General features: G+C 43.5%; 1 protein-coding gene and 1 long non-coding RNA gene across 4 annotated transcripts in view; one reads left to right on the forward strand and one right to left on the reverse strand.

Annotated features, from left to right (window-relative positions):
- The window catches only part of LOC143841243 (uncharacterized), a 50,492-nt gene extending 33,308 nt beyond the window's left edge, over positions 1–17,184 (forward strand). Inside the window, exons 2-3 of the long non-coding RNA XR_013232641.1 lie at positions 2,068–2,161; positions 16,931–17,184. This is a non-coding gene — a long non-coding RNA (uncharacterized LOC143841243). The remainder of the gene's footprint in view (positions 1–2,067; positions 2,162–16,930) is intronic.
- Positions 6,717–23,872, reverse strand: part of SUSD1 (sushi domain containing 1) — a 59,206-nt gene continuing 42,050 nt past the window's right edge. For all 3 annotated transcript variants that reach the window (XM_077345305.1, XM_077345304.1, XM_077345303.1), the window contains 4 exons: positions 20,735–20,993; positions 14,639–14,678; positions 9,160–9,253; positions 6,717–7,358 (listed from right to left, as the gene is read on the reverse strand). In XM_077345305.1, coding sequence (XP_077201420.1) covers positions 7,229–7,358; positions 9,160–9,253; positions 14,639–14,678; positions 20,735–20,993 — 523 coding nt within the window. In that variant the 3' untranslated portion in view covers positions 6,717–7,228. The remainder of the gene's footprint in view (positions 7,359–9,159; positions 9,254–14,638; positions 14,679–20,734; positions 20,994–23,872) is intronic.

The following is a 23,872-nucleotide window of genomic DNA, read 5'->3' on the forward strand; positions in this document are numbered from 1 at the left end:
AATGTAATACTACACCAATCAGCAAATATATTGTGCTATTTAACAAATGCTAATTGCATGCTTCCAGTGGGTAAGCATTTTATAAAATGTGGCTGGCTGTCTCTCAATCCAAGGGTGGCAAGAAACATCTGAAATGGCAGCTGAGCTATCTAAAGTATTGCTTTTGTTAGTTCACTTTGCCCAGGTTTCTGATCGGCAGTATGCTTTGTAAGTCCTGGTCGTCTGAATAAGAGATTATAGCGCATTGCAATTTTATAACTAATCATGTGGCTTCCAGCTTATGGTTCTTACAGCAGCAATCAGCAACTAGCAGTTCCTGGCCAAAACTGCCCCCCTCCCCCCCCAAAAAAAAGTACAAGTATTTCTTACCAGGCAAGAATGCTGAAAATGGGATTTATCTGCAGCTCGCTTAGGGCTAAGCTAGGTCCTCCCAGATCACTACCTTCCATCATCTCCTCAGAAGCAGACTTCTTGGGGAATTACTGGCCAGGTCCCCCAGTGTCCATGAAACAGGAGTCTGTTGTAATAGGTGTTACTTGGATTGTTTATATTTTGCAAGGTGTGGTGGGATGATCAGGAAACAGTCACTGACAATGGCTCTTTTATGCAGTGAGTAAAAACAGTTCACACTAGGTGAACGTAGTTGTGGATATTTCCACACAGATGCTTCACAATCGTCGTTTCTTTCACAGGGAGCCACACACATATATTCCAACTATGGGACATGTTTACTAGAACCTCGTGTGTATGTATCAAGGTGGAAAATCCATGCACTGCCCTTTTCAGAAGAAATTGTATCAAGGGCACATTTGTTCCATATGTAGTCACAGTGGCAGGAATGTCATGTAATCGGTCGCTGTAGCAATATGGCTACCACCAATTGGTTTTGACACACCATAAGTCCTCAAATGGCATGGGGGAGGGTGGCAGTATGGTGGGCATGTATGAAGAAGGCATGGAGAGTATCCCCTGTGAACATTTTACTGAGTACAATGAGTAAGTACATAACAGGGACCTGTTGCTGCTTAGATGCATCTCATAATGTAGTGACTACTGTCCTCCACCAAGTCAGTGATTGACCTGCATTGCCCTTATAGTTCTACTATTCCTCTTTTGGTCAGCATTGTAAAGTGTTTTGCTTAATTTGGCACAAAGAGATAGGACTTCACAGAATATTTATACCTTAAATGCGCCTAAACTGAGACACGGCCCAACGTAAGGGTACAGACTAGAGCTGTATTGAATATTCAGGTGATGGGATGATAACTTGTTTCTGTCACATTTGCACATATGTCTTATAGTTTGGTGTAGTGGTTGAGAGTGGCAGCTTCTAATCTGGCAAACCAGATTTGATTCCCCACTCCTCCACATGCAGCCTGCTGAGTGACCCAGTCCTGATAATGCTGTTCTCACAGAGCAGTCCTGTAAAGGCTCTCCCAGCCCCACCTACCTCACTGAGTATCTGTTGTGGGGAGATGAAGAGAACATGATTGTAAGTCACTTTGAGACTCCTCCGGTAGTGACAAGGGGTATAAAACCAACTCTTCTTCTTCTTCTATGCTGCCTAGTCCACAAGACAGTATACAAAGAAGTGAGATTAAAAACTAACCTTCTCTCAATGTTTTCTTCCTATATTGGACAGTAGTCTATATTAATTCTATAGAGGCTAGTTAGCCCAATGTCTGTACCAGGCAAATTGTGTATAAAACCTTCTGAGGCAAAATCAGTTAGGCTTCTGCAACAGGAAGTCCTGCCTTGCCAATCATTTAGAGTTCCTTGGGTGTTTAAACATGTAGATAACAATGACCTGGCAGCCATTTTATTTATATTTAGACTTTCAAAAGGCTTTGACAAGGTACCTCAACCAAAGATTCCTGAGCCAACTTAGTAATCATTGGGATAAGAGGATGAGTTCCCTTATGTTTACAAACTGGCTAAACAACAGGAAGCAAATAAATGGCTCTATTTAGTGGGGTTTCACAAGGATTGTTATTGGGACCAGTATTAATTTGTTAATAAATGATCTGGGATGAACAGTAATGGCCAAGTCTATACAAAATTATACAGGATGATGATGAAAACCCGAGGCTGCCTGTGAAGAATTCCAGGAGGATCTCTAAAAATGTGGTTAAAGTGCAACAAAGGGGAAACAAAGTTCAATGTAAGTATATGTAAACTGATGCACACTGGAACAAAAAGTCCCAATTTTACACAGGCAGTAAATTCAGGACAAACGAAAGGAAATACATCTTCAACCAGTGGAATTTACTGCCAGAGGATGTCATGATGGTCCCAGGCACAGCTATAAAAGGGGATTAGACAGTCCTATGGAGGATATGTCTATCAGTGGCTACTAGCCATGGTGACTATAGGGAACTTCCACATCCAGATGCAATAAGCCTGTGAATACCGGTGCTGGAAGGCAACATCAGGAGAAGGCCTCAGCCGCTATGCCTTGTTGTTGGCCCTCCAGAGTAACTTGGTTGGTCATTGTATGAGGCAAGTTCTGAACTAGATGGACCAATGGTCTAATCGAACATGGATTTTCTTCTATTCTTATAAATGATCTCATTCTCTCAGAAATAATTTCCACAACTGACTTTCCCATTTTTATAGGGGAGATCACCCAAAAGTAATAGTCCCCGTCTGTAGTCTGAAATGGTACAATCCATTCTATTATCATACTCTGCTGCATAGATCCAGCCACAGAAAAAAGATATTGCTAAATGGAGAGGAATATATAGGAAAATAGTCAGTTTCAAGTAACTTTAGGGGGCCATTCCCCAAGGAGATGAAAAGAGATCCCCTTTGCATAAACAGTGTCTGTAATCTGATTTGGGAGCTTAGTTTTTCCTTTGCTTGTACTAGAACACTGATCTGACTCATCAAGATAAAAATGGGTCCCAAAATCAACATGTCTCTGTAATCTCTTCCCTTATGCATCAGCCATTGCATGCTGCTGAAATATCATGCTCTTATACTGAAACTGGGAGGTATCCCACAACGAAAAATAAAATGTGGATGATTCGAGGTCTGGTTGTATGAGCAAAGCTATGCTAAATAACAAATTGGGGGGGGATCTTTTAAAAGGTGCCTCCCCCACCTCTTCTGCTTAACCAGTTCGGATAGAAGCAACTGCAGCTCTTAGTAAAAAGCAGTCTGCCAAGTGGAGTTGCATGCAGAAGCTCCTGAGGGATCGATGGTTCATTACTGTGAAACGTGCCATTTTGGAGTCTTCTTAAAGTCTGTCACATGGGACTTTGCACAGGCAATCTCACTCTAATTTTGTCAAACTCAACCAATAAATGTCTTTAATATTTAATATTTCCATCCAAGTTGTTCTCTACATAGAGGATTCTTCGTCCTGTGGACTAAAAGCAAAAGTGGGTTTGGTGTGGAATCCTAGAACAATGGCCAGGATAACTAGAAATGTTTTACCTAACAAGAAAGAATGCCTGATGGCAGTGCAGGAAACAATAAATATGATCATAGAATCATAGAGTTGGAAGGGGCCATACAGGCCATCTAGTCCAACCCCCTGCTCAACGCAGGATTAGCCCTAAGCATCCTAAAGCATGATACAGGTGGCAGATTTTCCAACATATGCAATAGGTACAGAACTGAGTTGTCTTGATAGATTTTTGCTATATTGAGCAATATAATTTATAGTAAGCAAGCTTGATATTTATTTCTGCATTAGTCATATTTTAAGACATTAATATTTGTATGTGACTTTTGTTTTGTTTTTTATTGCCTAGAAATCAAACTAAACATAAGAAGAGCAAAGATGAATTTCAGTACAACTTCTTGTAATCCAACAGAGTTAAAGTGCCCTTCAAAGCCTCTACGATTGTTACATTCACACAGGTTTTCCTTATCAATGCTGTCACTGTATTCTTACAACTTCCACATAGAGATGAAGCCTGAAACTTTAAATTTCAGAATTTTCTGCTCTTGAGCCATAAGATGTTCAGTAATGATCTAGGTACCTTGAACTAATGCAGGATATTGTACCTTAGTTTTAACATTCTTAATCTTTTAAGTAACTTAAGAGTCATGTGGAAATAGCTTCACATGTAGCATTGTTCAAAATTTACTTCAGAACTTGACCATAATCTCCACCATAACTACATCTGAAATTGAGAGTTTAAGGATGGATTCAGAGAATGAATTTTTACATCATTTTTGCCATTTAGACATTCCCTCCCTCCACTAGAGGCACAATTATACAGAGAACTTAACATGTATAAGGCTATCTATGCCTACAGACCAACACAACTAGAAGTAAAGCCCATTAAGGTATGGGAAAATGTTTCAAAGCAAGAGAATTGATGGAAGCTTAAGACATAGTGCTCACAGTTTTGGCACTGTGGTCTTGTCATGAAGTATGTTTTAAGAATGGCTACACAGCAATTAGAAGAGAAAAAAGTAGGAAGTCAGTCTCCACCTCTAACATGTTCAAGGGTGCCTCTTGGAGGATGAGTGGCACCCTATGAACAGGGGTTACCCAACCTTTCTGAGGCTGTGGAAATTGCTGGAATTTCGAGAACAGGCAGTGGGTGTCACTACAACAAGGCTACTTGGAGACTAAGATCCATTACAAAACTGTTAGGAGATTCCTAGCCAAGCACCTTCCTATGGTGAAGGCAGCCATTTCTGAACAGATGTTTTCTACAGCCATAAAGGTGATGTGCTTCTGAAGTGCTTCCTGCTCCAATTAGGTGGTGGAAACCCAGGAGTGGCCCTTTGCTTTGAGAAAGTAATACTTCTGATGAGGAGGAATTGAACACAAGGAACATATTTGTGGACACTATGATGCCCATGAACACCTAGCGGAGCGGATAAAATAAAGCCATAAGAGCCCCGAGGATGGGCCCTGTCAGGGATGAGGAAGGGTGCCGATAGGGAGACCCAATCAGAGCAGGGCTGGAATTATATAGCAATTGCCTCTGTGGAAGGACCCAGGTGTCTGCTTCCTGGAGCTACAGCTGGGCTTGACATCCAGCTTGCTTATAACTCTGCTGCTTGCCTTTCGGCCTACTGTTTGAATCAAGCTTTCTGCCCAGTGAGGCTGGTTTAATCATATTCATTTTTGGCTGATCCTGACACTGGGTTTGTATCCAGGTGCACTATTTGGATGGGTGCAAGGACTTCCCACCCAAGATGCATGACTTTCACAGGGCCCCTCTCCATACCAAAATCCTTTAACTGGCATGGGTTCCAAAACATCTCCATGGGGAGGAGGCAGCAGAGAGCCATATTTTGCTGGGTGAACGTGGTTGTGTGAATCCATCTTCAGCTCAGTGCTAAGAAACACTGAGCTGATCCAAACGGAAACTAGCACATATTCCATATCAAGCAGTCCTTTCAGTAACTGTACATATGTTCAGAACAGAAAATGAAACTCTCTTTGAAAAACTGTGTGTGACCTTGCCAGAAAAGTTGCAGGATATTCTGTTCTTGATAAGCAAAGCTTCAGTAAGAAGTTCTTGTTTTGAAGCTGGCTGTAGGACATTGCTTTTGTACCAAGGGCAAATTTTCAAAAGAAATGTGCTTGAGATCCTCCATAAGAAAAGTTCTTTCATCAATAGTTTGGGGGAAAGACGTTTTGATAGCCAGAAGCTGTGAACAAGACTTCTCTCATGTCACTTTCAATTGCAGCTTGGCTTTTACAATGAGGTTATATTTTAGCATGCCAAAAATAACCCTTCTGGGCAAGTACAAATAAAAAAGAACAGTGCAGCAAAAATATTCAGGCAATTAAATGGAAGATTTCTTGGGTTATCAAGCCAGCAGTTTTACACAGGATTCATGCTGATCCCCATATACATTCTGACCAGTCCAAACAACAAAGCAGGGGATTCCCTAAGTTTGTGGAAGTGGGTCCTCTTGAATGACAGCAGTACAAACTCTCATGCAATCATGAAGCTCTGCCCCCTGGCACTTTCAGTACAACCAAATCTACAGCATGGAAAATGGCACATAGGTACTGCCCAGGAGTGCCAGCTCCAGGATGGGAGAAAACAGGAAGCTTTGGAGTTGGAGCCTACAGAGGGTGGGGTTTGTTGAGGGAAGGAGCTTAAATGGGGTAGAACAGGGGTAGTCAACCTGTGGTCCTCCAGATGTCCATGGACTACATTTTCCATGAGCCCCTGCCAGCGAATGCTGGCAGGGGCTCATGGGAATTGTAGTCCATGGACATCTGGAGGACCACAGGTTGACTAGCCCTGGGGTAGAATACCACACAGTCCTCCTTTTTTCTCCAGGGGTACTGATTTCTGTTGCCCAGAGATGAGCTGTAAGTCTGGGGGATCCCCAGGTCCCACCTGGAGGCTGGCATCCCTACATCTTTGAAAGCCCACTGGCTCCAATGGACTTAGAAGGGTATAAACTCTGCTTACCACTAGTTCAAAAACAACCATTAAACAATATTTATCAAACAAGTATCCAAAACAATGTATTGGCAAAACAATCTATTTTCACTTTTGTCAATGTATTGTTTTGGATACTTGCTTGATAAATATTGTTTAATGGTTGTTTCCCCCCCCCCATTCCATTCTATGGCTTCACAGCAATTAACTATTGCGATTCTGATTTATGACTTATTGCTGCGGTTCCTTGTAATTCATCTTACCGCCACCAGTTCAAAGCAGCTCACTAAAGACCACCTATATAAATAGATAAGCCATGTAATAAAATCCAAAAAAACAAGTACATAATCCATAGAATACCTTTTATTAAGACCAATTCAAAGATACTTGTTGTTTTCATATATAGTTCATGTTTCTCACTGGGACTCAAGGCAGATTTAAAAAAAAAGACTCACTCCTTTGAAAACAGATTTAAAAATAAAATATTCTCACAACGGTCAGCAGGATGACCGATGGCTTGTCTAGAACAGGATGCTCAGGCCTGTTTCTGCAGCATATAAATCTGCTATCTGATACAGCCTCCCACAGTCAAGGACAAGGGAAAGGAATGGCGGGAAGAGGCCACTCAAATTAACACTGTAATAGCTGTTAACAGTCTCTGAGATGTTAGCTTGAAGTGCCCACGTTTCACCGAGGACAGTTTCCGAACAAAAGAAAAACAGATAAGCAAATAAAAACCATGTCATGTGGATGGATTTGCTCGTTCTATATTCCCAGGTAAACTTGGATGGTTGCGCAGCTCCGGACCCTTCCATGTCTTCTTTCATTGTTGTCTAAGTGATTGGTAGATGTACACGTCAGAAACGAGAGAAAGTCTGAGTCACTGGGGGAGGTGACATAATAGTCTGCTTGGTGGTAGATAAAAGTCGAACCCCATCAGACAATGTCCTTTTAGCTAGGGCGGCCTGTGATGTATGCACTGCTGCGCTGTATAGATAAGAGCCAAATAACAGGTTAGGGGAAGGGAGTGGAGAGAGAGAAAACAACCCAGTTGCAACTGAAATACTGTAACGGTGGAAAGGAAAAGCTATAACCTCCCGGGCCCCCAAAGCTGCAGGCACCGTCACTGAGGTTTATCCATCCCTGTTGGTCTTCCAATGTGATAACATTCCTGTTTGCTGATGAGGGAGCCGTAATTTCTGTTACTTCCCCCTTCAGCTGCAGACTCTTATTTTGCCTCCTATGTCAGGGGTAGTCAACCTGTGGTCTTCCAGATGTCCATGGACTGCAATTCCCATGAGCCCCTGCCAGCAAATGCTGGCAGGGGCTCATGGGAATTGTAGTCCATGGACATCTGGAGGACCACAGGTTGATTACCCCTGTCCTATGTGGTACTGAAGGCCTGCTGACCCCTCCTCTCCCTGAACATTTTTTTTTGGGGGGGGAGTGGTCAGGAGGTTGCATCAGAATAAACCTCAATGCTGATTGGATGACAGGGGCTCTTACTCAGTGGTAGATGTTTTAAAGTTAGACCACATCAATAAAAAATATTGTGTACAAATGATCCTTGTAAATAATTCATGCAAATGTGACAAGTATCCACAGATCTCATTAAAATCTGAACTACACAAGAAAAACACAAACTGTAGTTACAAATCATCAGAATTTTGCTCCCTGATATATCCTTTCTTTTTAAATGCAGGGAACTTAAAATCCTTAAAATGCATTACTCCAAAGGAAAGCCCTCCTGAAGGTTTTACATTATGTTACAGTTACTGTGCTATATACTGCCAGAAAGAAATTTGTGTTGCTTTTCTGGCCAATTAACATTAAAAGCACAATGCCACTTTTGGGGAGTCTGCTTCGGAATTTGGATCATGAGAATCTAATTAAAATATTTTCCAAAAATACCCATTAATCCTCTTTCTTCCCAGTCCCAACAAAGGTCTGTCTCACACTATGCTACTTCAAATACCAAATGAGAAGCTTAAATTGATGGGCTGTCTATAATTCCAGAGTAAAATCAATGCATCTCAGGTAAGCTGTGAGGAAGAGAAAAGAAATGGAGTCTCCACCTACATATTTCTTTGTGGAAAACATATAAAGCTGTGGCATTGGGGATTTTAGATACTTGCATATGCATTAAATACGCGAAGACATATTTAAGTCTTCAGATAATTAAAAAATATTCTTATCCATGAAAATAAAAGACTGTTTCTCTTTCACATCTCTTGAACAAAAGCTTCCATCAAGTTGAAAAAATAAGTAATTTTCAGGAGAGCTGTTGCTGCTAAACATACATCGGTTGACAGCAACTATTATTCTGGGCATGTTCAGCACGGTCAACTTGAAACCCCTGTATTGGCTATTGGGCAGCATCAATAACGTCACCAAAACACATCCTTCCCCGCCATGCGGCCAACCACCAGCATCCCTTTAACAAAGCATTTACAACCATTTTTACTAAGAGGAAGGATGGCGTGAATATACTTTTGCTACTTTAATTAGAAAAGACATTCCCTTGCCAGACAAAGAGTGGGACCAGGTTGAGAGCTAGCAGAAATCAAGCGCTGCTGTTCACTGACCCAGCATTCGACTTGATGGTATTACGTGTCTGTAACAGAAGCCTCAAGCTGGGCTCACACTGTAGGTGAAGCGCTCCCTGTGATCGTTCTTTGAGTTCTGCAGCTGTCTTTCCTTGTGTTTATCATATCACTCATTCTTTTGTAAAGACCCAACTCTAGCAGAAAGATGAAACCATCTGCAGTTAACACTTAGCATTACGTACCGTGCTGTGAAGAATGATAGTAGCAGGATGGAGCAAAGAACGGCCACTGACCCTAACATAACAGCAGTCACATGTTGTGGCTTGGATGATGCATCTGAAAGCAGGGGGGGAAAAAAACCTGAATAACTACAGTGGACAGCTACCAAATGATTCTGCTCAGTCTTGTGATTCATTATCTGGAGATGATTGAAATTAAAATACTGTGGCAAAACTGAAAATGTGGATTTGCTGCTTCATCAGGCAGCAACAGAACTCACCAGGCAACAAACAGCCATTAACTAAATTATATTAACAGACTGGACCTGTCTCCTCCTTCTGCTACAGCCTTGCATAACCCCCAGAGGCAGCTCCTGAGAGGTTTCATTTCCCCTGGGTGAAGCCAACAGACGTGTTCTGCAAGTCTCATGCTGGGAAGTTAATTTCCTAATGCACAGTACTAATTTGGATTAGGACCACAGTGTGCAGGGAGAGGGGGACTTGTGCCCCCCCTCCCCTGAAACTGCCCTACAGATTCCCCGTTGGGAAAATTTATATATATTCTATCAGTGCAAATAACTAGGTGTACTTATGAAACATATTTGCTTCTTTAAGGCGTAGGTAGGTCCTTAAGCACAAGGTGAGTTGAGATAAACCTCTACCTCCTATAAAACATTCATCCAACTGAAGAACCTTAAAACCTCTCTATGGTGAGAGGGACTTGAATGAGGAAGAGGTGTCCAAAGGGCTTTAAGAATGTAAGAGTCTTGCTGGGTCAGACCCTGGTCCATCTAGTCCAGCATCCTGTCTCAATGAGGGGCAGCTAGAGGGAAGGGAGCAACTTGTTTACTGCAGCTTTAGACACAAGGACTGTGAGCAATGGATTCCAGGTTCCACTTAAATATTAGAAAGTGTTTTCTGACAATGAGGGCTAGAATGTTGCCTCAAAGTGGAAGAGTTTCCTTGGTTGGAAGTTTTCAGGAGTGTGTGATTTTTAAGTCCCCGAGAAGATGTGCGGCTGGACTGGATGGCGCTTAGTGGTCTCTTCCAGCTGTGTGTGATTCTGATTCACCCAGAGGTGTTGTCTTCTGGCACTGGTATTCAGATGTTTATTGCCTCTGAATGTCGAAGTTTCCTTTAGCCACCATGGCCGGTAGCCATGGCCGGTAGACCTATCCTCTATAAATATGTCTGATCCCTTTTTAAAGCCCTTTAAGCCTGCGGCCATCAATACATGATCTGGCACAAAATTCAACATTTTAATCCACAAGCAACAAGTTTTATACTGGATTTGCTTCAGAAAGGAATGCAATTCTAGCCCTCTCTCTGGAGTACTTGTTCACTGATGCTGAGTGGTGGTCTGGCCTGGGGGGGGGGTGCTTTAGTAAGCAAATAGCCCTGTCTGGCAACAGAAGTTCAGAGTATATGGACATCTGGTGTTGCCTACTCCTAAAAAGTAGTGGGGGAGGGGGGCTAGTAATAATATATCAAGAATGAAATCTAATCAGGACAAAATTAAAATCTACTTCTGGGCAGATGCATGCCAATCTCTCCTGAGGCAAAAATGTAAGTACAATGTATTTGAAAAACAAATGTCATCTGTATCAGGGGTAGTCAACCTGTGGTCCTCCAGATGCCCATGGACTACAATTCCCATGAGCCCCTGCCAGCGTTGCTGGCAGGGGCTCATGGGAATTATAGTCCATGCACATCTGGAGGACCACAGGTTGACTACCCCTGATCTGCATGAAACCCAGAGTTCGACATGAGCACTGAGCTCCCGTACTTGGAAGTGAGGCGGCTGAGCTTCCTAGATGAGGCCTCTTTGTAGTAATGGGGGATGAAGGCTGGTGAAATGAAATGATGCCTGAAAAGTCGGTTTCTCTTGGATACCCAAAAAAAGCATGATGCAGTGTAGGCAGATGTAGCATGTTTTTCCCCGTTTTTCTTTCTGTTGAATCTGTCTCGGAGAAGAAGCCTTTTGCCAAGAAACCGTGCTTGCATGCAACACAAGCAGGACAAATGCCAAACTGTAAGCATCAGATCAGTGTCTTGCCCAGAATTATTTTGGCTCTGTCAGTATTCCCCACATGCCAAAAAACAAAAAAAGGGGGGGAGGATACCAGTAACCAACCAGTGTGTTTTCTGGCTATTGTTCTGAGAATATCACCACCCCACTTCCTTTCAAATGCCAAAGCAGCCCTTCCCATGGCTGTTCTGAAGAAGCGTTGGTTTTTATACCCCGCTTTTCACTACCCAAAGGAGTCTCAAAGCAGCTTACAATTGGCTTCCCTTCCTCTCCCCACAAAAGATACCTGAGGCTGAGAGAGCTCTGAGATAAACAGCTCTATGAAAACAGCTCTAACAGAAGTTCACCCAGCTGGCTGCATGTGGGGAAGCAGGGAATCAAACCTGGCTTGCTAGCTCAAAGGCCACTGCTCTTATCGACGACACCACACTGGACCCTGAAAATGGCACTTGAAAATGCATGCAGGGGGACGCAAAAGCACTCAGCCCTGCAGTTCTGTGGGTTAGACCCAGTGGATGGGGGCGTAGCTCAGTGGTAGAGCATCTGCCTGGCATGTACAAGGTCTCACAAAACCCTGAAATCTCCAGTTAAAAGGACCAGCAGTAGATTATGTGAACCAGTGGTCCCCAACCTTTATTAGGCTGGGGACCGGCAGGGCATCGGGCCGCGCCTGCGCGGGCCACGGCCACCTTCTGGCCGCGCCCGTGGGCCACGCCCGCGCATCGAGCCGCGCCCACGGATCGGGCCGCGCCCGGAAGCCACGCCCGCAGATCAGGCCACACCCGCGGGCCGCGCCTGCGGATCGGGCCGCGCAGGCGCGGCCTGCACGGGCGCAGCCCGGCCCCAATTCCTTCTCCCCGCCCTCCCGCAGTAAGTAGCTTCCCGGGCCGCAAGCTTGCGGCCTGGGAAGTTTTTTACTGCGGGGGGGGGGGCGGCGGGGAGAGGGAGCTGCGGCCCGGCGCCATGGCCTTCGCGGCCCGGCACCGGGCCGCGGCCCGCAGGTTGGGGACCACTGATGTGAACGACCTCTACTTGAGACACTGGAGAACCACTGCCAGTCTTAAATAAAGCTAACTTTGAAGGACAGATGGTTTGATTGAGTGTTCATGTGACACTGTAATGCCCAGTTTGGCCCTGAGAGTGGTGGCAACTTCTAAAGAGAGGAAAGCTGATTCTGCCTCCTTCTCTTGAGGTTTCTATCCGTGCTCCCCTTATCAGAAAAATGAGAAGGCTTTGTCCTTACCAAAAATTCATGGACCTCATTTTGACTGTGAACCTAATTACATGATATACTTTCTCTGGACAGATCCCTGGATCAGGTATGTTCTGGGTGTTCAAAGTTTCCCAGATGCATGGAGGCCTAATTCCTATTAGGACCAAGATACACAAGGAGAGAGGGCTTAACCCTTGCCACAGTTCCCCAGACCCGGAACAACCCAGGGGAGCTGCTATTTGCTCCACTGAGGAAACATAACATGTACAATTACTGGCTCCCTGGTGCAACTTCAAGTAGCAAAAACTGTGCAAGTTGGAAACTGAAGCCCCCTCTCCTTGCACACCCTGCTGCCGATATAAATTGGGTCTATATATGTTTGATAAATACAACATTTCCAGAGCATGGTCAAAATCCAGCCATATTAAGAAAGCTTAAGGGCACTTAACTGTTCTTGAGAAGGGGATGACAATTTTTATTAATCCCCCCTTCCCACTGAACACCCTTCATTTTTACTTTTTCTGATGTCCACTGACCTGTGCAGAAAAAACTGGCAGGGGGCTCATTGAGGTGCATCTAGAGAGAGGACATAGCAAAAACTGCTGCCCCTTCTCAAACTTTTTAAAGGGCACTTATGATTTCTCCACTGTGTAGTTGTAGATAGACCTACACAACAGCCAGTGTGGGCTTGCGGTTAAGTGTTGAACTAGAATTTGGGAGACCTAGGCCTAGTCTGCACACAATAGATAATGCACTTTCAATGCACTTTAGAAGTAGATTTTCCTGTTCTGCACTGGAAAATTCAGCTGCCAAAGCATATTGAAAGTGCATTATCCTTTGTGTGCAGACTAGGCCCTGGATTCAAATCCCTACTCTGTCACGGAAGCTTATTGGGTGACCTTGGGCTCCTCACACAGTCAGCCAGTCAACACTCCCAGCTTGGCCTACAGGCACACTGTAAGAATAATCTTGGCCCAGGAAACATGCACTGTGTAGCTAGGTCCTGAGAAATGCTGGTCTATATAATATAAAGACTGTTTTTTCACTCACACCAAGAGCCACACAAGTATTTTCATACTTAGGGAGGTTTAGAGCTTGTGTTTATCAACCATCAGTTCTTTTTAGTTCATGGAAAACTTCTACTGAAAAGGAGGGAAGTTTTAAAAGCAGCTTGTGATAAGGCATTGGGGGGGGGGGAACTCACTGTACAATGGTAATTTTTTAAATAGTTCCACTGGGCAAGCCTGAGCATTTTGTAAACACTAAAAGTCCCAAGAGCCTAGCTATATGATAGATGTAAGCCTGGTCAGGCATCCCAGCTTACAATTGCCTCAAGGTCACACGTACCATCTGGGGATATACAAGCTGCTCTGCTGCTCAGTATGACTTCAATGGCTGAAAGTGGAGCTAAAGGGCTTCTGCTTCTCTCTTGTGCCATTTTCACTAGTAGAAACATCCAAAGCGGTCCCCAGTTGGTTCCTTTCTAGGGATCCCAGAATACATGGAACCAAAGAAAGGGGCAAACCGGCACCAGGGTGGCTGGTTCTGCTACAGAAAACAATGTAGGAGAGAGGACAGAATTGCCTTCTGTCTTCTTGCAGAACTTGGAACCACACAAAGTCATGGAATAGTTTGTTAGGTGAGTTGCCTGATGGTACACAAGACCATGACTTGGGTTAGGGCTCCTTCTCTTTGGTTGCAACCCAAAGGGGAAGGTTAAGAACTGCTGGTTTACCTGCTTCTGTGGCAGCGGTGGCAGCCTCAGCGACCCAAAGGGGGTCATAGGGTTGGGAACGCACTGGCAATCATGGAAGTAAGGCAGCCAGTGCCACAGCGCAGAGGGGAAGGTGCCGGTGGTGCGCCAGCCAGCGCCCGCATGCAGGTGCCGGAGTTGCCCCTCTCCTCCACACTGCTGGCCATGATTGTCAGTGCGTTGGCCTTCCATGATTGTCAGTGCGTTGGACGATGCAACCCTACGCCCTCCTTTGGGTTGCCGCCACTGCCACGTTGGTGGCAGTGGTGGGGTTCGCAGCAGCGGGAAGGCTGAGAACTGCTGAGCTATATCATGATCACAAACCTTGGTGTGGTTCCTTCCAATTTGTTTTGTTTCCCCCCCCCCCCCATTCATCATATTTACAACTCTGACTTTTTTTGTGGCACAACTCAAGAATGAATTAAAAGCCATGCTGTCTATTATTTTTACAGCAGGATATAGCTAGAAATGTCACTTTCCCAATAAATTGGAAAACAACAACACATACCTTTAATTTGGGCCCAGGCTATGCAGGATTGTGTTCTCACCTGAGAAATAAAAACAAAGAGTCTACAGCACTGTTTTCCTAAAAGTCTGTTTTCACTGAGGTGGTAAAGCTGAGGGAAGGGCTTTATAAGACTGAATATGTCATCACACAAGATAAATTCCTGAACAGAGAAAACTAGTTATGTCAGGGAGAAAGTCAAATTAGAAATCTTCTCCCTGAAATCTAGGTTTTGTTGTGAACTTTGAGTGAAGAAGACCAAGAGAATAGTTTTTTATACCAAACCTTTCACTACCCGAAGGAGTCTCAAAGTGGCTTACAAACACCCTTCCCTTCCTCTCCCCACAACAGACACCCTGTGAGGTAAGTGGGGCTGAGAGAGCTCTAAGACAAATGCTCTGAGAACAGCCATAATAGAACTGTGACTAGGCCAAGATCTTTCAGCTGGCTGCATGTAGAGGAATGAAGAATCAAACCCAGTTCTGCAGATTAAAGTCCACAGCTCTTAACCACTACAACCCACTGAAGACATGTTCTGTCATGTAAGAGTAGTATATCCTCAAACCAAAATACACATTCCACTACTTTAAAGTAGAAAATAAAAATAAATAAGCACCAGGAAATCAGATCCTAGTTCTGCATAGGGTTATTGTTGTGTAAATTTGGCCCTCAGAGAAATGTTTTCACACATTTCTTGTGACCATCTGTCTTTTACTGCAATTTATTAATGGGAGCTCAAGTCCCATTTATTCAACAGGGCGAGTTACAACCTGTTTCCCTTTCACAGTTGATCTGCTAAAGGTCAAAATGGTTGAGATATTAGGAGAAGAAGGACCAGGTTGCACTCCGGTGTTCTGCAAATGTTCACTGAAGCAGCAGGGAGGCCTGATTTGGCCTGGGATTGCAGAAGAGCGAGTTTAACTCTTTACACCCCAGTTTCCTTAATCAAAATGGATCCTCCACTGCACTGTTATTTGCTCTCAGGAGGAGGGGAAAAGGCAGGCGCCAGTCTTTTCCCCTTTCTTGGGGAAAAATTCATATTCAAAAATTGTTGGGAGATTTGGTATGACCCTAAATATACTGATTCTGCAAACTGATAAGTATGGTGGCAGGATGCAAAGTGCTACTACCTTCACCTGTACCCGAGATATTGGGTTTGCCCCCTTTGACCCCCTTCTTCTCAAATGTGTTTGTTTTGAAATGTCACTTTGGCATATCACAAACTGTTTTGGGAATTCCCCTAAGTGTCAAACGGGATTTGTTATACCTGGGAGGCTGCTAAAACAAACAAACAAACAAAAAACATCCAGGAATTCCCATGGATATCCAGAATTAATTATGCTAATCTTTGGATCCTGGCCACTGCAAACATCTATACTCTGCACAGGAAGGGAAATTCAACATGTTTGTTTTGATCTTTCTGCTAAGTGAAGAATCTTCTTTCTGTGATCTGGAATACAAGAATCCCTCACTTTGTGGATGGGGACCTCAGGATCCATCCAACCCACTGTCACAGGAGAAAAAAAAAGTTTCAGCTAGTATCTTTATTCCTTTAAGGCGGGGATTCCCTACCAGGAGTCCATGGACCCCCAGGGGTCTGCAGGAGCTCAAGAGGGGGTCCATAGCCTTTTCCCTCCTGCCTTAATGGACTTGGCCACCAGCTAGGGAACCAGCCATTTCCATTGCTCCCTCTTTCTGCCACCTGAGAAGTCCTGTGGCTTCTGCACCTGGGAGCGGGCAGAGCCTGCACACCTACTCCCACCTTAAACTGCCTCCTGTCTCTCCCCAATCCCCGCAGTCCTCCTCAAACCTGCTTGTTAACATGGGTGGTGATGTCACTTCTGGTGACGTGTCACTTCCAGGGGTGTGGCAGGGAGGTGTGGCCAGTTGACATCACTTCCAGTGTTCCTCAAAGCCTGAAAAATTACTTCAAGGGTTCTTCCAAGGTCAAAAGATTTAAAAAGGCTGCTTTAAGGAAATAAAAGGCTACAACTGCTGAATATACAATGCAGGGAAGTGGAAAGAAGCATGGAAGATGTTAGTTTTTGACTACATGGGAGGTAATGGGTTATGCCCTTCTTTCACCTAAAAGGGCACAAGTTCTGAAAATAAGTATGAGAAAAGTGCAAAACGATTAAAACTCAGGACTCTCTTTTTTACTATGTTGTTTACGTATGCTACTGTCACTTGAGGAAAATAGTAAGTGAACAATATAAGAGCTGGAAGTGCTAAGCAACAAGAATTGCCCATATTTTCTTCTAACTCATAGCATTCATGTTCTCTTGTTTCATTTAGGTCACACAACTAAAGGAATCTCCCCTGCAGGAATGAAAAACTGTACACATCATTGATTTTATTTGCAGAAAGCATTTCATCCCCCAGAACAGTCTGCAAAACAAATAGTTCAGCCTGAAGGAGTTATACTTGGCTGGACTAAGAAGAATTCTTATCTTAAAAGCTGTTCTGCATGCTGTGTACTATTTTAACAACATGGCTCATGTTTTTTAAATACTAGTTTAGAGAACCAACACGGCCAAATCCACACAACTAACACAATGTGCTCCTTGTCAAAATTTGTTTGAGGCACTTTAATTAAAGTCTTTTGAAAGACTTTTAATTGAAGGACTTTTAATTGAAGCACTTTAATTAAAAATTAAAGTCTTTGTGATGGAAGGAAATGCACAGCCACACGATCTATTCTATTCCACAAAGAGGAACTTTAACTGAATTTCAGCCATTGTACTGAAGGACGCAAAATGCCTGACAGAATGTTTCAGTTTGTATTTTGAATGCTAGAGCATCATGACATATCACAAGTTGTTTTTGGAACTTGCCTCGGTTTCAAGGCAGAGCTAGAGTCAAAGTCCAAAGGACCCTTGAACATGAAGAACTAGTTACACAGAATTCTGGATCAAGGCTTATGAAATAAAGAACAGGTTAGATAGAAGAATTAATTGGAGAATATAGTGATTTAGTGCACAATGGCTATAGCCAGAACAGGCCTCACACAGCACATTTTTTTAACATTCTGCAGTTCATATTGTTCCCAGCTGTGTGCTTACTTGAACAAACAATTAGGAATGTGCATATTTCCCCATTAGTATTTCCTTCCGGGATGCCGAGATTTACAGTCATCTGATCTAGATACTGCAGCAATAGCAATGCTTTAGCGAACTGTTATTCTTCATTTTTCAGACTGCCACAGGTGTACAACTAGTCGCAGTTTGCAATCTTAGTCATTTTCCCCTTACAAACTACTGATGCATAACTTTCAGCATATATGTGCATTGGTTTTTTTTTCTTTCTTGCAATCCAAAGCCCATTGTCTCCAGCTGAACTGGAAGGGTGCAATTCTTCTTCAGATTGAGATGTGAATCACACAGCAAGAAAACACTTGACCCGATCACTTAAGTACATTAAATAATACGAGAAAACCCAAATCTTAATCAATGTGCTTATGTGCTGGTATGTATCAGAACCTATTTAAAACAAATGGAAATCCTAGACCTGACAGCTACAACAACCTGCACATGTGCCAGTTCTGAAGTTCATGTTGGGAATGAAACCAGCAGGCAGATGTAGGGCAGCAAAGCCATGGAAAATATAATATCTAAACAGAACCAGTGTGCCATAGTGGTTAGAGTATCAGACTATGATCTGGGAGAACCAAGTTCAAATCCCCACTCTGCCATGGAAGCCCGCCGAGCGATTTGAGGCCAGCCACACGATCATAACCTAATCTACGTCACAGGGTTATTGTTGTTGTGTGGAGGACAGGTTCAGTGCAGTTAGTTTTATTACGGTCATAGACCAGCACAAGATGATGCAAAAACATCCATTAAAACCTTAAAACATAACAATACATGAGAATTGTGTAAACCAGGGTTTGCCAAACTGTGGCTCTCCAGACGTCCATAGACTACAATTACCATGAGCTCCTGCCAGCATGGTAATTATAGTCCATGGGCATCTGGAGAGCCACAGTTTGGCCATCCTTGGTGTAAACCATGGGTCCCCATTAGGAGGGAAAGGTGGAGTATAAATGCAGTCAATAAATAAACAGTTTTTGAACCAGCCTATTGCAGTATTCTGACTTTTCAAAAACAGCAGATTCTCAACTTATGGTGTGAAACCATAAACACTCCTTTCCTAGGACTACAGAGTATCAAGGGATTCAAAATAGAAGAGTCTCACGAGCAATTTAAAAAAGAGTTGGGAGGTATTAGTATGATGACACTACGGTCAAACAATATTGGAGGCCCCAAGTGGAGTCAGTTCGGAGCCAATCTTTTGTATGAATAATCAGTTTTGTAGCTTTTCCTTCCCCAGCCCAGTATCTGCAGCTAGAAATGCTGGCACAAATCTCTGAGCAATCGAAACAATAGCTGTCTTGGAATGTAGCAAACAAATTCAGAAGAAAGAACCAGACAATCACCACCCACGGCTAATCAAAACTTCACCAGCATATGAGCAGGATTTCACTTCCAGTTTTTTATTTTATTAATCCTATTTCAGCATATAATGATTTGTGCCTGGATTCATGTGACGAGGATTTCCAAAAGCGCTATTAAGAGTCAACCATGTGGACAAGGTGGCTGACCTTAGAATAATGGGGGGAAAACCCTGACATTTCAACAAATAGGAATTCTATTTTAACCTGGGGTCTAAACTGTGTCATCCTGAGCAGAGTTACACCCTTCTAAAATGGTTGAAGTCAATGGGATTAAGAAAGTGTGACTCTTTTGAGGACTAGACCAATAGCAGAGACTGATGGGGGGAGGGGGAATGGCCCTGAAAAAGCTCCCCACCCCACCCCAAATAGCGGTTTGCACGAATGAGTGGGAATCCGGCACAATTACCTTTCTCTCTTCCATTTGATGCCTACACCAGCAGAGAAGAAAGAAATAAGATTTCCTCCTCACGTTGCTGCAGCACCCTGTCAGGTGGCACATTTTGGTTGTGAGGTGCTCACAATCCCTAGAGGAATTTTGGGACAAATGGCTGAGCACTTGGGGAAGGCAGGGAAATACTGTGTCTGTAACTCTTCCACTGGATCCAACCCTTAATCTTGGACTGGTTTTAGAATTAAGAGTGGAGTAAAAGTTATCTGCTACTATTCATTTCAAAAGTTAGTTCAGGCTAAGGTTAATGTTCTTAATGCATAAGGTAAAGGTAAAGGTAAAGGTATCCCCTGTGCAAGCACCGAGTCATGTCTGACACTTGGGGTGATACCCTCTAGCGTTTTCATGGCAGACTCAATACGGGGTGGTTTGCCAGTGCCTTCCCCAGTCATGACCGTTTACCCCCCAGCAAGCTGGGTACTCATTTTACCGACCTCGGAAGGATGGAAGGCTGAGTCAACCTTGAGCCGGCTGCTGGGGTTGAACTCCCAACCTCGTGGATGGACAGCGTCAGACAGCATTTCTGCCGCTTACCACTCTGCGGCACAAGAGGTTCCTTTTTAATGCATAGCATCTTACAAACACACACACACACACAATTAAAAGGAAAGCTTTTAAATTATTTTGCAGAAAAGCTTCCCTCTATCAGCTGTTCCATTCCATTGTATGTTGGGGAAAGACTGTTGTAATATTTTTTGTTTTCGACACAGTGGGTCTCCTTAGCCATGGAATGAAGCAGATTTCTATTAGCTTTGATACTTAGTGGCAGACATGCTTGTGAATGACTGGAACACTGGCTCAGCCATCTCCCACGATCCAAACAGGGTCTTTTCAAAATTTTAAAAAACACTGCTTGCTGCATCTGCATACCTCTGGCTTATTCATTTTTAAATCCCGTTTTTAAAAAGAGCAAACTGTTCCAAGCACTGATGATTGCAAAGAGTTATGGGTGACATCTCAGCTGCCATGCTGGACTGCGGCATGCATAGCTGACCTCTGCAAAAGAGCTCAATGCCAACAGGAAGGTGCCTCTTTCAAAGGTGTCCTTCATCAGTGTTACATCAGTCTTCACCCAAAGTGAAGTTTGAAAGCTTGGAGATGTTTGCACTACAAAGCACTGATTTGAGAATATGGCTATATAGATCTCATTTTAATATACTGCTGTTGTTCAAGCCAAGAAACTGGAAAGAGGCCCTACCTCATTCCATTCACTGACGGTCCTTAGTATAACACAATAATCTTTTTCTTGTTTCAAGGGAGCATTGTAAAATTTCCCATAGTAAAGTCTGTCTCCAAGAGCAAAGGCCAGTCCGTTGTCAGTAAGGTCTTTGGCTGGGAATTCAGCCGTTGCGTACCCATCAGAGTCAGCGCCATTGCTGAAGTAAGTTTGGGTAGTCAAGGAATAACAATTAAAGTTGCACTGTGGTCTCCAGGGAACGACAATCACTTGGTAGGCACTAGAATGAGACAGAAAAGCATCAAGCACTGTCAAAAGGAACTTATATTCAATTGCCATTTGATGCCTGGCACTTATTCCCTTTAGAGCATGAGTAGTCAACCTGTGGTCCTCCAGATGTCCATGGACTACAATTCCCATGAGCCCCTGCCAGCATTTGCTGGCAGGGGCTCATGGGAATTGTAGTCCATGGACATCTGGAGAACCACAGGTTGACTACCCCTGCTTTAGAGCACTACTTTGTTTAATAGTTCCCATCATTGGCCTTCACTGAATTACTTATTACAGCTCATGAAACAAAACAACACACAACCGCAAATTATTAAACTGCATTCAGAAGCATTGGCATAACTCTGTTCACAACATCAGATTTGGAGTTCTGCTACATAGAAAATTAGACTACATGACTTGCAAAAGAATCAGCACTGTCATTTTTTTCTTCTAAGACTACCATCATTAGAAGAGGAGCATATATTGGGACCCATGGATGACGCAATTAGCCGCCGGCTCCATCCACATCCACCCATTATAAAGTCCTTGTGTTTGTTGGGGAACAATGTGAGGACTTCGAACCACACTTGCCATAGGAATTTTGTACCTCTCATATGGACACTGGTTCTTTTCTGCTTATAAGCACAGTACATAGAGGCTGTGCTTCTCCCCCCATTATTATGTCCTCAAACTGCATCACAAAGCCTCTACTGGTTCTGTTGTGAAACTGATGCGTAGCTGCACAACATGACTTTTACAACAACTGCTCCATGGAACCATTTGAGGATGTGAAGACAGCAGGGCAGAGTGGGGCTATAGCCGTTTCTTCTTGAATGCTGTTCTCATGAACAGAAAGAACTGAAGAAGGGAAGAAGAAGAGTTGGTTCTTACATGCCGCTTTTCTCTACCTGAAGGAGGCTCAAAGCGGCTTACAGTTACCTTCCCATTCCTCTCCCCACAACAGACACCCTGTGGGGTGGGTGAGGCTGAGAGAGCGCTGATATCACTGCCTGGTCAGAACAGTTTTATCAGTACCGTGGCGAGCCCAAGGTCACCCAGCTGGTTGCATGTGGGGGAGCGCAGAATCAAACCTGGCATGCCAGATTAGAAGTCCACACTCCTAACCACTACACCAAACTGGCTGTACAAAGGCAAAAAACCCCCACTGCACATGTGACATAAAATACTTGTGCTGCTCCTCAACAAACATGAGGACTTTGTAATGAGAAGGTTGAACCTCCTTCGTACAATACACAGAGAGCTTCACTGCAGCTACTTTACAAAGGTTCCATCTCCATTGAAGGCTGGGACACCCAGAATCAGAGATAAGGGTCCCTGCACCTCTTACTTTTTTCTACAAAGAGGAAGTGACAATTACATGACAGACAATATGCTGGGACATTGTCAGGGTGTAGACCAGGCTTTCTCACCCAGGGCTTTGTGAAACCTTGGAGTTTCCTGATGGTCCTGGAAGGGTTTCCTAAATGGTTGGGAACTAATTTTTAATTTATTTTTAAATTTGCTAACTATTTATCGGGTGCTATGACTACATATGGTCATGTTGACCTCCCCCTTCCCAAAATGGCCAATGATGGGCCTGGAGGATTGATAAGGGGAAGGGCCTCTGGTGGGCGTGTACACAGCTATGCTTCTCAACCATATTCTATATGATCGCACCTCTTCTGGAGTTTCTTGAAGTCTGAATAATGTTTCAGGGGTTTCTCCATGGTAAGAAAGCTGAGAAAGACTGGCATAGGTTAATTATGTGCCTTGCCTCTGGTAAACCTAAATTCCTACAGGAAGTAGATTTCTCCCCAAACACAGTCTACTTACTATGCTCCATTCAACTTAACAAAAGCTATTGAGATCAAGCATTTATTTTCAACTGCATTACGCAGTCATATTACAGTATGATGCTAAAGCATGAAAAAGAGATAGAACCTAGAACTGGTTCAGAATGCATGCTAGACTTGTCTTTTAGCAAGAGTCAGCCACTGACTGTCAGACAAAGGGTTAACTAGTTGACACTAGTTGCTAGTGGGAACACGCAAAGTGAGTCATGTGATTTTGTTTACTGGTGTGTAAATGTTGTTTTTCCATTCAGGGTGTGTCTGTTTACACACAAGCAACAGAGGCTGGGAGAGAAGATTCGTCCTTCCTCTCTTTGTTTCAAAAGAGTTCTGCTTTAGGCAGAAGGAGATCCATTTTGAATTCTCACTATGTAATACCTTAGGTGCAGAGTTCACAGAAGCTATGTATTTTTACTGTTTTACCTTTCAGTATTCCCTACCCTGACAGTTCTAGCAAAATAATCTTTTTATATTCTTTAATACTGCCTTATCTGGCCTCATCATTTATATATTAACTCTGCTACGTTTACACAAAATATACCCAACAATGTGGTAGTAGTATTTTTTTTAAAGGCAAAAAAAAATTCTACAGGAAACCCCTTAGAACGATTAAGCCATTAATTAACATCTCATTTCTGATACTTAAGCAGTCAATATGTTAAAAAGTGACTATTAGAATAAGAACAAAGGGAAGCTTCCCCAGCAAGTTTATACTTTGTTGCCATCTTGTATGCAAACTGTTTTACAATTTCTTAATCAGCTACAATCTTGATCATCTGATATGCAAGGGAAGGAGGTACAGTGCTATGTGCAAGACCAACCTTTTTCAACCATTTGACTGTGGAGGAGCCCCTGAAATATATTTTCAGGCTTTGAGGAGCCCCAGAAGTGATGTTGACTGGTCACGCCTACCTGCCTTGCCCCCCAAAAATGACATCACCACTTGTACCCTTCTCCCTCTTTTTGTTCCCTCCCCCAATCTCTGGGTGCAGGCAACCAGTTCCCTACCTTGTGGCCAATTCCATAAAGGTAAGATGGG

Source organism: Paroedura picta, chromosome 7 (assembly GCF_049243985.1).
Source record: "Paroedura picta isolate Pp20150507F chromosome 7, Ppicta_v3.0, whole genome shotgun sequence".
Taxonomy (NCBI): Eukaryota; Metazoa; Chordata; class Lepidosauria; order Squamata; family Gekkonidae; genus Paroedura; species Paroedura picta.